At 37.2% G+C, this 14,021-nt stretch overlaps 2 protein-coding genes across 3 annotated transcripts; one reads left to right on the forward strand and one right to left on the reverse strand.

The window, feature by feature from the left end:
* Positions 1 to 2,344: 2,344 nt before the first annotated feature.
* On the reverse strand, positions 2,345 to 6,695 carry lrrc8da (leucine rich repeat containing 8 VRAC subunit Da). 2 transcript variants are annotated; one of them, XM_079876089.1, is made up of 3 exons: positions 6,640 to 6,695; positions 6,137 to 6,532; positions 2,345 to 4,841 (listed from the first exon to the last, which is right to left on the reverse strand). In XM_079876089.1, the coding sequence occupies exon 3, from the start codon at positions 4,837 to 4,839 to the stop codon at positions 2,353 to 2,355; it is 2,487 nt and encodes an 828-aa protein (XP_079732215.1). In that variant the 5' UTR covers positions 4,840 to 4,841; positions 6,137 to 6,532; positions 6,640 to 6,695; the 3' UTR covers positions 2,345 to 2,352. The 2 variants fall into 2 exon arrangements, with proteins under 2 accessions (XP_079732215.1, XP_079732216.1); XM_079876090.1 differs by having other exon boundaries at positions 6,137 to 6,658.
* Positions 6,696 to 8,420: 1,725 nt separating this feature from the next.
* On the forward strand, positions 8,421 to 13,385 carry gtf2b (general transcription factor IIB). The gene is made up of 7 exons (XM_079877762.1): positions 8,421 to 8,510; positions 9,533 to 9,639; positions 9,739 to 9,872; positions 9,957 to 10,103; positions 11,930 to 12,059; positions 12,644 to 12,925; positions 13,019 to 13,385. Exons 1-7 carry the CDS (start codon positions 8,494 to 8,496, stop codon positions 13,150 to 13,152), a joined length of 951 nt encoding a protein of 316 aa, XP_079733888.1. The 5' UTR covers positions 8,421 to 8,493; the 3' UTR covers positions 13,153 to 13,385.
* Positions 13,386 to 14,021: the final 636 nt, after the last annotated feature.

Consider the following 14,021-nt stretch of genomic DNA (forward strand, 5'->3'; position numbering starts at 1 on the left):
AGTATGCATGTCATAACTCCCTGTTTACACCGTTTCCGCTCTGGTAACATTTTGGTTTTCACTTATTACCCTGTTTTGATTTTATCTTAAATCTGTAAGTTTGCCATGTGTGCAAAAAAACAAAACAAAAAAAAAAACATTAACTGTTACTTGTGTAGGCCATTTTTTACAGTTCAGATATTTTTGTGTATAAACCTTTTTAGGTAATTTATGTGAAAAATGTAAATCACTATAAACATTTTTGCTGTTCAGAATAAAATGTTTTTGTCGTCTTCAGCTTGTTGGTATGTTAAGTTATGAATGTAACTTACTTTGTAATTGTTGATATTAACAGATTACACCACATAATTTGCATATTGCCAACAGTGCTAGCAGATGAGTCTAATAACCTAGATAATCAAACGACATTGTAAAAACACTACTAGTGATACTGGAATACATGCAGAAAGCAAAATCATCCAGTCATGTGAAAAACTTGTGGTTTTAACCAGATCCTGAGAAGTTTATGAGTATATAAATTCTCTAAGTAGTTTTTCCCCCATATACTTCTTTTTTCTTCAAATGAAACATGAGCAGAAGGGTCCTAATTATCACATTGAAGTAACTGAAGGGCTCTGTGTCTAGGGCAAATTTTTCCCCAGCTGTAACTACAAACATGGTTATAAAGGTGTAGAAATGTCTTGGGGAAACAACAGCAAAGCCAACTGGAAGGGGGTGGGCAAATACTCAAACCAACGTGCTTGAATTTGAAAGAAGGCGGCAGACAAGTTGAAACAAGTATGAAGGCAAAAGTGTAGTATTTAAATACTTGAATTTACTCAAGTAGAGTGTGCATGTTTGACTGTCGAGCCAAAATCAATTAGAGTACAAAAAGCAGAAGTCAGATTCTCGTAAATCAAGTTAATTTAATTTGTGATATTTGCAGGTATCGTTCTTTGTAAATATCAGTTTTTAGTGCTCAAACTACAGGTTGAAACCTTTGTACCATTGTACTTTTAAAACACTGTAACACATATCCAAACCTAGTTTATACGCAACATTTAATAATAAAAATCAGAAAACGGAAAAAAATAAGACATTAATAATTACATTGCAAAGGGCAGTCTTACCAGATGTTCTTTGCCAAGCATGTGGCATATTCTAAGATAAAGTCATTACGACAATGCATAAGTAAACCTCGAGCAGCTTTACAAGGTCACTGTGGTTGTAATCATGAAGTGCAGCATGCACATCCCCCCCCAACTGGCATTTCTTAGTCCTTGATAGGCCTCTTATCATCACAATACAGCAAAAATAAAGTGTATATGTTTCACTGTTAACAAAGGAAATTCAAAATACATTCTCAGACTCAAAAGCGTGTTGCAATTTTGCAGTTATTGCTAAAGAGAACATGTGAACTTTCATAACGTCTGTCATCATGTCAGATCATGTCTTTGAGATTTTATAAAATGTTGATAAGCACTGCTCCTAAACTAAATCGTAAGAAATACGTGATACATATAAAAGCATTTTGTTCAAAATTAAGTTGGTTTTCATAATTAAAGACTTTGCTGAAAACTGGTGCTGATAGACACTTTTGAAAATTTAGGACATTTAGGATAACTACTGACCTTTATACATAGTTCACCAAGAAATGGTTATTCTGCCATAATTCACTCAACCTTGTGTTGTTCAAACTGTATGACTTTCTATCTTTTGCAGAACATAGAAGTATATATTTAAAAAAAATGTTTTTTTCAGTCCATACAATGCAAGTCTGTGGGGTAGAATGTTGTTTTGGGCCCCACTGATGGACAAAACAACAGTAGAAACATTCTTTGAAATTTCATCTTTTGTGTTCCACATTAGTAAGAAAGTCATACATGGTTGGAACAACATGAGGGTGAGTAAATGATGACAGAATTTTCATTTTAGTGTGCACTATCCCTTTAAAATACACATCAGTCTGCATATTAAATATAGTAACTTAAATGTATATAAATAACAATAAACAATATACAAGTAAATGTGTAACAGAACATAATTGAAACTAAACATACCTGTGCTAATAGGCAAACAAAAGCAAACACAAACCTGTTATTTGCAAAGTTCCTGTTATATTTTGCAACAAATTTTTTTGCTTCCTGTCTTTGAGGCCCATTTCTAGAACATACGTTGATGACATATTAGCAGGTCCTTGAAATTTCAGCAGATTTCCAAAGAATCGAAACGTCCATCATTTATAAGAGTGTCCACATTCCGCCCCTTGCGTGTTCATTTATTAAATATATTTGGCTAGTTTGATTATATTTTCATCAACCGATTAGAGCGAATTATCATTTATAATGCTTAAATCCATTCTGAAGAGTTCCATTAGTCACTACTGATACTTTCCTTGACCTCAAGAGGCAGTGTGTCAAAAAGATGATCCTCCACGAAGAGGAGGTTTTTCCGAAGAAGGTGACACTGGCCAAGCTGAAATGGAAGGCAATCTAAGCAGTTCCCTTTGAGCTCAAGTTGGGACAGCTGAACTAACTGCCCAATGGACTCTGGGATGGAGGTGATGCTGTTATGACCCACCAATAAAACCTTCAGTTTGGAACATTTAAACAGTTGATTAGGCAGAACTTCTACCTTGTTCCCTGTGATAGCAAAATGTTGAAGGTTGTGAAGGTGTCCAACCTCCACTGGTATACTTGAGATGGAGTTGTTGCTGAGGTCAATGTGCCTCAGTTTGGGCAGATGAAACAAAGCTGGAGGAAGGGTCTCCAGTTTATTGTGACAGATAATGAGGGACTCCAGACTCTTTACTAGGCCTATCGATGGTGGAATGGCAGTGATCTTGTTGTACCACAGCTTGAGGCACACCAATCTTCTTAGGTGCTGAAAGCTGATGATTTCCTCAATGGTCCGGATATTGTTATTCTTCAAATCCAGTTCTTGCAAGTTAGCCAAACTAAAGATGGCATGGGGGATCCTCTCCAAATCACAGTTCTGGAGATCCAAATCCACTAGGCTGGTCATCTTCTTGAGACTGTTCAGTACCAGTAATTTAGTCCCATCATTGTGAATCACCAGTTTGACGAGATGTGGCGACAGTTCTGTTAGATTTGTGGGTATTTTGTTAAGATTGCTTTTGAGATACAATGTCCGCAAGTGTCTCAGATCTCTCAGTGACTCCAAACCAATCATCTTGTTGTGTTCAGAGTTCAGGTTCCCAATTAGGTTCAGTTCCTTGAGGCTCCTCAAAAGATAAATCCACGTTGGGATTTCTGCAACATCAGTAAACTTAATGTGAAGGCATCGCAGATGGTCGCGGAGAAAAGTGAAAGCGGATTGTTCGACTTTAGCAGGGCAGTTATATAGATGTATTTCCCGTAGGTTGGTCATCTGAGAAACTTTGGCTGAAATTCTGACCTCAGGAATAAGCTCTAACTTGAGGACTTCCAGATCGGTGAGGTCAAATACTGCATTAGGGAGTCCTGACAGCATAAAGAGGTGAAGTTCTTGTTCATCTTGAGCATTGGATGTCACATGCTGACGTAGTTTTTCAAACGTCCACTCGTGGTTAAGGCTAATTTCTCGTAGTTTGTTCTCACTGACCTCGGAGAGAAATACACCAAATCGCTTGGAGTACAGCTGATCATATTGGTCAACCATGTGTAGGAGAAATGCAAAGTCATTCTTGACATCAGGAATATCACTAAAGCTACTTTCCTCTCTGACTTTTTCAAAAGAGTACTCCTTAAGAGGTCTCCTGAAGAGCCAGTAGAGTGTATACAAACACACCAGTCCATAGAGACATATCATAGCCATGAAGGTGAAGAGAAGTTTCCTTAACATGAATGCCATGTTGTGCGTGCAAATGAATTGATCATACCCGGTCAAACTTTCGATTTTAGGATGGCATATATGGCAGAAACTGATATGTGAGGCAAATGTTGACGTATAGCTCAAAATCAAAATGATCTTCAGTGCTTTTATTGCAGTCTGAGCCACATAGAGTTTGTAGATGAAGTCACTGTCTTCGATGTGAGCTCGAAATTTTCGCACTTTCTCAAAAAGAGCCTTGGCCTGTTCTCCATCTTTTTTGTCTAAGGTGGTCAGGCTGGGAGCTTCTGCAATGAGCTTTTCGGTAGGAAACTGTACCGTTGGAGTTTCCATTAAAGGAGTAGACTGACTGCTGTCCTCTGAGGATACATGTTTTTTGTAAACCGCACCGCTTGTGAACCTTTGCTTGTTTTCCTCAGAATCTTCACAAGCGGTTTCGGACAAAGCTTTCGTCGTCCATGGCGATTCAAAGCACCGTCCCAAAATGGAAACAAAGTGTTCAATCTTTGAGCTGGTCTTTGGGTATTTGAACCAAAAATTGCTGCTTACCATCAGCATTATGGTGTGTATGAGGGCAAGGTAAGGAAAGTATTTGTTATACCATGGTAGGGCATCATGGTAGCACATTTGGTTGACAAAAATATACTGCTGATAGTCCAGGTTGGTTTTACGTCCTCTGGGTTCAGGTTGAGACTTCATACCCTCTCCTTTTAAGGGGGTAGATTGAGTGTTAAGAAGTTCATGTGCAACGCTGTCAGGAAGGTCTTTAGTGGCTGTGGGTGTGGGTGCAGTCGCCAGAAGTGATGTGGAACATTCTGGTAGATTTTGTGCTTCCTTAGGGTTTGTGCTTTCCTCAAGAATGGGAAGACATGCCACTTGGTCTTTGGATAACTGCATAGTCCCAGAAAAGATGGCTAACATTAACATTATCACCCCAATATAATCCATGAACACATCCCACCATGGTTTCAGAATACGGTAGGTTGGCTGGATGTCATTAAGGGAGGCAACTTCAGTGAGACTAAACATCCCTGTAATAAAGAGCAGTGCAGTCAGTGCATGTTTGAACAGAACTAATTTGAGTCTTTAACTTCATGTCTCAAATGTTAATGATGTACACATTTGAAAGTCTTGGGTGTTTAATCCCAGATAAAATAAACAAATACCATATTTTAAAGAGTAGATTTAGGCTACATTTAGTCATTTAGCAGATTCTTTAATTGAAAGCGACAATGTACAAATGTGTATATAAATGAGTGAGTTAACCAGAGTGCATGTACTGACTGTGCAGTTTGCACTATTCGTCAAATACCTGCTAGCCACATGTGGCTTCAAGTTACAACATGAAAGGTCCGAACCATCTCAAGAGTGTGTAATGTTTGAAATGACACTTCACTGCAACGTCTTACATGTTCGTGTGGCATGAAAAACACGTGTCCATACACTTTGGATATGTTTTATGATTCCAGGTTAAAACATTTTTAGCAGCCAATGTGGTATTAATATCCCAATTCTGTTTATAAACGTACTCCTAGTGGCATGCACACAATTCGAGTGCAGCTTTATTCGTTGCCTGCTATTTTCTCAGACTGTTGCCTGAGAAATAGTCTGGAAACACATGACAGCTGTTAATCATTAGAATGGTCTGTGTTAACTATTTATTTATTTTAAGAAATATACAAGCCCAGCCCATTATTCTGACTTTAAGGTGATTACATAGATGGTCATTCCATAAAATGAGTGCCTTATGTGCCTTTATTTTGAAGGCATAGTGAACTTTTCAGGACAATTTCAGGCTTCCTCCCTTACTTAAATTCATATCTGTTACATTTGTCAGTAGAGGGCGATCTTTAAAAAAAAAAATACAGAAAACTAGGCTATGTTTTAATTTAATGTCAGTTAAATTCTCCGTCTAAAGAACACCTTGCAAAATGACAAATGACTTATTTAACTACAAAACTGACAACCATGTTACTATTTTTAAGTAATTAATTCATTATTTTTATTAAATTATTATTATTATTATTATTAAACTTTTTTTAAATAACCTTTTCAGAATGGAAATGGACCCATTTAATCGATGACCCAGTAAATGGAAAACGTTTCCAGGTTGTTCTAAAATGGTTAATATCAGGCTATGATACGTCTTAAAATAGAAATATTCATATTCGTATTTGCACAGTAATGTCAGGATCTACATATAATGTAGATCGAGTCTAAAACGCGAAGTGAACTAACATAACCTGCAACCCCAGGGAATAATATATTTCTAGGAAGCAGGAAGAAATAAGCCTCAAAGACCCAGATAGTAAAGCGGTCTACTTACTGTCTCTGCTGGTGTTTTCACTGGGATAGAAGAGCACGCACTGTTATCGTTGTCATATTGCTGTAGACGCTAGATTTGACAAAAGTTGACGTTGAGCAGGAAACGGACTACAAAAGTCAAATACACAATCGCCACCAAACAATCTTCTTTCAGCATAGTAATGTAATGTCCGTCAAGGACTGCACACTCTGTCCACAGAAGTCTGAACTCGGCGAGAGGTTTAAAATATGCGATTCTTTGTCCGACTTGCTCCGACTTGTAGTTCAGCAGTCAAAATGACGAAGTTGTTCCGCTCGTCAACTGCGTATCTCATTGGACGGTGACTGCGTAGCGTTTATGAACCCACCGGATAAGGTGAATTATCACCAAATAGCCCTTTAGCCCAGAAGACGCGCCCTGTACAAAAAGCATTGTCTTACATAAAGGTGTATTTTCAATTATAAGTGGAGTCTGTGAAATATTACAATTCTGACAGCCATAACCATTTAATAATTGAGACTAACCCCGTGAGCTCATTCTTCTTCTTTTTTCTTCTTTCTTTCTTTTATGAGGAAACTAGGACCCAGTGCAGCATTGTTTGGCTGGCACAGGGTGCAGGAAATGTCTTGGTAAAATCAACCACCCTAAATGTTTTTTTCAAGTTTCAGCTAGTTTGTAAGAGGAACATAGCTTTATTTTGTCTGGCTGAATCATGAACACGCTTGTTTTTCTTCCTCTTCTGTCATTTAATTTTTTCCGCCCAGTGTTTTGGATGCTTTTAATCATTCTTTTTCATAAAATAACATGATATTTAATCTATTTATGGCATGCACAGTTATTTTCATGAACAGAAGCCCAAGGCAATGAGGAATGACATATAGATTTCTATTCTTTATGCAAGTTCAGCAGCACATTTTGTTTTACACATGCAGTTGCCATAAAAGTGTCACCACCTGTTTATCAGTGTATTTGCATCTATAGTGCTGTTGAGTGTCATTAGAAAGATGATCCCTTTAGAGAGATATGAGTGTTCTCACCATGGATGGTTTATAAGAGGGCCCAACCCTTGGTTTTTAAGAGCACTACAAATGGAATTAAACCCATAATAACTTTGTTTGACACATCTGCATTATTAAGCTAAATGATTCATGAATTTAGGGATGGTATATAATTCTCAAATAGGAACTTTAAAAGCCTTGCCAGTAAACAGCAGAAACGTGACCAATTGTTTTAAAATGAGACAAATCACGTGCATTTTCCATTGTAGAAAAAAAGCCATGTGCAATTCTGCACCTGTGTTATGTTTCAGTCCAGACAATGTAGTTTATTATTCTGTACTATTTAAGAACACATTTGAGTCAAAATTACACAATTAGAGGCAAATTGTAGGCCAGACTCAAACATGTCGGTTGGCCTATAATTTATGAAATTTTAACTAGGCCTATATTTTAGATTGTGTGTGTGTGTGTGTGTGTGTGTGTGTGTGTGTGTGTGTGTGTGTGTGTGTGTGTGTGTGTGTGTGTGTGTGTGTGTGTGTGTGTGTGTGTGTGTGTGTGTGTGTGTGTGTGTGTGTGTGTGTGTGTGTGTGTGTGTGTGTGTGTGTGTGTCTAACCTGCTTCTTCTGGGACTGTCACTTCAAAAAATATGGGTAGTTTATGCATACTATTTCCATGAATATTTTTCACTAGTTCGTTTTAGATTAACTTTTACAAACCTAATTTTAATACAAAGAATTTTATTTGAGGATAGCTAATCAAATGTGAAATGTTAAAGGGATGGTTCAATTTTATCAATACTTACTCACTCACAAGTGGTTCCAAACCCGTATTCTTTCTTCTGTTGAACACAAAAGAAGATATTTTGAAGAATGTTGGTAACCAGACTGTTGACTGTAGCCATTGATTTCCATAGTAGGAAAAAAAATACTATAGTCATTGTGTGCCGTCAACTGTCTGGTTAGAAACATTCTTCAAAATATCTTCTTTTGTGTTCAACAGAAGAAAGAAACTCAGGTTTGGAACAACATGAGTAAATTATGACAACATTTTCCTTTTTGGGTGAACTATCCCTTTTACATGATCAAGACACCTTAATTGAATTCCTGGAATATCAAATGAAGAGGCTACTTTATCTGAAAATATTACAAATTGAATTCCTGCATTTTAAGGTTCAAATTGCCCATTTGAAACTTTAAATTGTTAAATTGCCACATGTTGTTGACATGAAAAATTTGCCGAATCATAAATTCTTAAGTTTGTCACTTGTGGCTCTCCGTCTCCGCCGTTGTACACGTGACTTAGAAAACCTATAAATAGGGGTAGCCGGCGTCCATTGTGTTCACCATAGAGTCACTGCCGTGGACAACAGATACTAACAGTATGGCGTCAACGAGCCGGTTAGTTACATTTCTGCTAGTTTGGTTCCTCTTTGATATCAATTGTAAACGTATGGCATAAATGACCTTTGAATCTTTCCGGTGTGGGCCTCTATAGGCTTTTTGTCGAAGTTTGTTGTCATCGTGACGTGATGCGTATAAAGGAGGTCTTGGGAAATGAACACTGTCATTTTCTGCTAGCGCATGTTGGCTAGCCGTTCGTATCTCATGAAATAAGACAAAATGAAGGCAGCAAGTGATTTTGAAAGACTAGCCGTCTGAGTTGTTATTTTAAATCTGCGTGGAAGGTTGAGATATCTGTCAAAATCGAACCGAATAACAGTCGTCACAGAGCTAACAGCGCTAACTACACGTACATTAAGTAACGAGAGGGACACTTGAAAACTCTCAGGAAGTGATGCCGATTGATTATTTATCCAATAAATAATGCTTTTTATCTGTGCTAACTCATGTCTGGGTTGTAGAGGCTACAACATCTGCTGTAAAAGTCCAATCCTCCCTTTAGTCCACTGTTATTTTTTATTTTTTTAATTTAAACAGCTGGAAGATTATATTTTGTTAATCTTTAATAATTAATGAAGACGTTATTGTGTAGTTGTAGTTAAACTATGGATAAATTATGAAAACACTCAAAACATTATTTTTTTGTTGATATTTTATAGATCTACAAATAATAGGAACAAACCCATAACTGGGCATATGGCATATTCAATAATAGTAGTAGTAGTAATAATAATTTCAAACAATATATTGGAATAAGTCTAGTTTGCAGTATTTAGAGTTGCATATGTACTCTGTGGTTCTGCTGTGTTTGAAAAAATGATGCCGCAAGAACCATCTCTAATTAATCGATATAATTAAAAAATAAACTTTTCTTTTTTATATGCACCTGCTTTAGAAGAATGTTTGGGCGTCTTCCTATACTGTTTACTGTATCCTAATCCACAGACAAACCATTGTTTTCTCACGTCAACAGAGTTCATGTAGATTTTTCCTGACCTTTGGAATCTTGTCTGTTTCAGTGGAGACTCTCTTCCCAAGGTGCAATGCCCCAATCACCCCGATGCACAGCTGGTGGAGGACTACAGGGCAGGAGACATGATCTGCCCTGAATGTGGCCTTGTAGTAGGTATGAGTTTCCACCTGAATATTAGAGCTTTGAGTGGATGTTTTTTCATCGCTGACTTAAACAATAAGACGATAAGAGTGCATTTCCTTTCTTTTGCAGGTGACCGTGTAATTGATGTAGGGTCAGAATGGAGAACGTTCACCAATGAGAAAGCAACTAAAGACCCGTCTCGCGTTGGTGACGCCCAGAACCCTCTCCTCAATGGAGGTGACCTCACCACCATGATCAGCAAAGTAAGGAACTTGTCTACCTATTGATTTTGTGTTTTGGTGTTCTCGTCATGTTTTTTTAAATATATTTTCCTTATGCTATTTCAGGGAACAGGTGCAGCGAGCTTTGATGAGTTTGGAAATTCCAAGTACCAGAATCGGAGAACCATGAGTAGCTCTGATCGAGCCATGCTGAATGCCTTCAAAGAGATCAGCACCATGGCCGACAGGATCAATCTCCCCAGGAACATCATTGTGAGTGTTCCAGCCTACTGTTATTGAATTAGAGGGTAACGTAATTATGCAAATAATGTAATTATGCACAACACGGAAGGAGCCTCAACCAAACTAAAGAATTATGAACAATAAACCTAAATAACTACAGCTTAATTATGCAACCTATTTATTTCTATCACATTTATATATTTTATATTATATTTTATAAATCAAAACTTGAGTGGTTAACTTTACATTTGTTGTTTATAAGCTGCTTTGTACATAACACCTTTAAAATGATTGAAATACAGAATGTAAATTGCTTTCTGCTCACTGATCTTTATATATAGATATATTATTTTAGATTTGATATATTATAAATTAATGTTCCTTTCCACCATGTTTCACATTGATACACTCCTTATGATGTCGGCAACTCGTGTATCATCTAGAATTCTGAGTTTCCCACTTTCCGAAATCACATACTCTTAGTAGGTACTACATTTGATTTTGAATTTACTTTGCAGCTGTTAAAAAATATGTATTTGTATATAGTAGGGCTGGGCGATATGGCCAAAAAAATCATATCTCCGTATTTTTTGGTTAAATGGTGATATACGATATATATCTCCGTACTTTCTATGTTTTTCTATTTTGATAAAGAAAATATGCCCAATGATATCCTACAAACAATGTTGATATTGAAGGAAACAAATATAGTGAATGTAATGTAGGTTATGCAATATATTATGTGCAAAAAGGTGGTTAAAATCACATTACATTCTAACATTGTAACATTACAATCCAAATTTACAATAAAATTGACTAAAGGCTAAACTAAAAATGAAAATAAAAACAAAAGTACAAACTAATTATATTAGCCTGCATTTGATTACCCCTTTATAATGGTCACTTTCATAAAAATATACTTTTAGGTTTAAAATTCCACGTATGGCACATTTGTTGTCTCCAACAAATATTTTAGCAATATGTATATTTTAGTCAGAATTATTGTGCTACTATTCTATTGTGCTCAGTCTGTGTGGCACGCATCCGCGCGGCGGCGCTCATTCACGGAAGCTTGAATTTTAGCGGAGATTCACTTGTAGAAGGCTCGCCCTCTCCTGACAGTGAAATGGACTATTTGTTTGACTTTGACATTTATAGATGGAGAATATAACTGTGAAATGTAAGTTAAGCACTGTGGAAAGCGCAAGTATTTATCTGTCAGTCAGCAACAGTATCTGTCAGAGCATCTGACAGGTCAAGCTGCTTTAAACTTGTTAACTGTATCTTACCAGTTATTTTGAAGTCATTAATATAAGCTTGTGTCATGTTTAGGACAAATTGTACTATGTACTTTCACTGCAGCAGCTCACACTGCGTCCTCCGCTATTTTTCAGATGTGCTCGTATCAAACTACTATCGATATAAACGGTATTGCCTCATTCCATATCGTTTCTAAAAAATATATCGATATAGTTCAAATTCGATATACCGCCCAGCCCTACTATATAGTATGAATATGCGTAGTATGAATGAAATTCGGACGTACTACATCGGCCATGTTGTTACTGTAACCTGGCGTACCAGCGTCAGTTGCGTCGCTTCACTTCCATTCATAAATCCCCTCCAGTTGCCTCATGGGATAGTAAAGCGGTCATCGAATGCGCACTTCGGTATCTCGGCAGAAGTAGTAGGTCATCCAGGGACTTTTCGCCTACTGTTTTTTGAATACTATGTATTCGGACATACTACTCTTTTGGTGTACTGTTTTTCGCATACTATATAGTAAGAAAGTATTACGATTTCGGACACAGTGTCAGTGAAGTGGCCCTGTTTAAAATTGGTTTTCTCTGTTACAGGACCGAACAAACAACTTGTTCAAACAGGTTTACGAACAGAAAAGTCTGAAAGGCAGAAGTAATGATGCGATCGCTTCGGCCTGCCTTTACATAGCGTGCAGACAGGAGGGCGTCCCTAGAACATTTAAAGGTAAAACCTGCATTTTTTGTGTTTTTTTTGGTTACACTTTATTTTAAGGTGTCATTGTTACAGTGTAATTATATATAAGTACTGTGTAATATTATTTAACAACATGTACTTACTATAGGGTTAGGGTAGGATTAGGGTTTGGTTGAGGGTTAGTTGCATGTAATTATGCCTTATGCCTATTACTATGGTAAGTACATGTAAAATATGTAACAAGGACACTGTAAAATAAAGTGTTACCTTTTTTTTTATGATGTTGGTGATGGATAGACTAATTTACTGAGCTTTTGACATGAAATCATGATATTAAGTATATAATTCTTTTCTGCATTAAAACATTTGCTCCAATCCCATTTTAATATGCAGAGACAACTATAAGTGAGCCATTTGTAGGTTAATTCTGCCAAAAAGTGTGAACACTGTGGTTTTGTAACTTCATTTGGTGATGCAGAAATTGAGTACTTTACCTTTAGGATTATGCTATTAACTGAAAATATTATGCTTGATGAAGATATTTAGCTATTAATATTTAAGCAGGTCTTGATATACAAGTTTGTTTAATAATTTTTTATCTCCCTCCATCCCAGAAATCTGTGCCGTGTCTCGGATCTCTAAGAAGGAGATTGGCCGTTGCTTCAAGCTTATCCTGAAGGCTCTTGAGACGAGTGTGGACCTCATTACAACCGGCGACTTCATGTCACGTTTCTGCTCCAACTTGGGCTTGCCCAAACAGGTGCAAATGGCGGCCACTTACATCGCCAGGAAGGCTGTGGAGCTGGACTTGGTTCCGGGGCGCAGTCCAATCTCAGTGGCAGCCGCAGCCATTTATATGGCCTCGCAAGCGTCTGCCGAGAAGAAGACACAGAAAGGTAAGAGAAAACAATCCACTCGCATATCGTGATGATCAAAAACAAATTGGTGTTTGTGTCCTTGATATATGAAGTTATTTTTCTCTCACGCAGAGATCGGGGACATTGCTGGAGTGGCAGACGTCACCATCCGTCAGTCTTACCGTCTCATTTACCCCCGTGCTGCCGATCTCTTTCCTCCCGACTTCAAATTCGACACACCTGTGGATAAACTGCCTCAACTGTAAACACCCATGTGCCCCACTCACCGCTCTTTGTACTTGCAGAATTTTTGCCCTTTTCTCTTTGAAATTTGCTGTGAAGGCACAAGCCTTTTGAAAAGACAACAGCAGGGATTCGGCAAAGTGCAGAAGACACATTCCAAGATTAAACACAATTACAGGCTGTACTTTCATTTGTGTGTATATAAATTGTACATATGTCCAAGTGAGAATTTGATTGGTGGTTCCAACTGGGCATATTTCTTACTGTAACATTTTCTTTTCTAGGAAATTATTTTGTTAGCTTGTTTGCATTATATTTAGTAACTTAAATAATGAATGCTTTTCAGAAAAGCATGGTGAACATCTTGGAAACCCCCAAATGAGGTTTACAAATACCTTGAGATTTGAAAGTGTAACTCACAAATGGTTTTATTTCCCTCTTTTTTTTATTATACGAGGGGAACGGTATGAAGTGGAAGTTTCTGTTTGTGTGTTTCTGTACTCACAGTTCAGTTATTATAAAAGTTTTCATGAAACACCAGAGAATCCTTTTTGAAGTGACAAATCATTTCATTAGGTCTACAAATTGTCCAGAAAGAGGCTCAAAACGTACATAATAAACATTTAATTTTTGCATTTGGGATGGCTGACAGTTTTAGCAAAACCTGTTATTTACATCATTGTCAAGTCAAACTTCACAACTGTACCATTGAAACATTTCCTTTGCATCATGCTTAGACATAAGTAGTGGGTAGAAAACCTCTGTACAGTCCATTTTCCCCCCACAGTTTAGATAAAACATGAATATATTAGACAAAAATTAGTGCTTCCAGCTTGATCGTGTTCATGTAGTGTGGCCTATAACACACCAGACTTCAAACTAGTATCCACCC

This window comes from Squalius cephalus, assembly GCF_949319135.1.
Source record: "Squalius cephalus genome assembly, chromosome: 7".
In the NCBI taxonomy this organism is placed as follows: domain Eukaryota; kingdom Metazoa; phylum Chordata; class Actinopteri; order Cypriniformes; family Leuciscidae; genus Squalius; species Squalius cephalus.

What these genes read in the sequence shown, in the direction of transcription:
- lrrc8da (XM_079876089.1), bottom strand. Translation starts at nt 4,839, where the DNA reads ATGTTTAGTCTCACTGAAGTTGCCTCCCTTAATGACATCCAGCCAACC.
- gtf2b (XM_079877762.1), top strand. An exon ending in TCACCACCATGATCAGCAAA is followed by an intron (nt 9,873 to 9,956) that starts GTAAGGAACTTG and finishes ATGCTATTTCAG; the next exon opens with GGAACAGGTGCAGCGAGCTT. An exon ending in CGAGAAGAAGACACAGAAAG is followed by an intron (nt 12,926 to 13,018) that starts GTAAGAGAAAAC and finishes TCTCTCACGCAG; the next exon opens with AGATCGGGGACATTGCTGGA.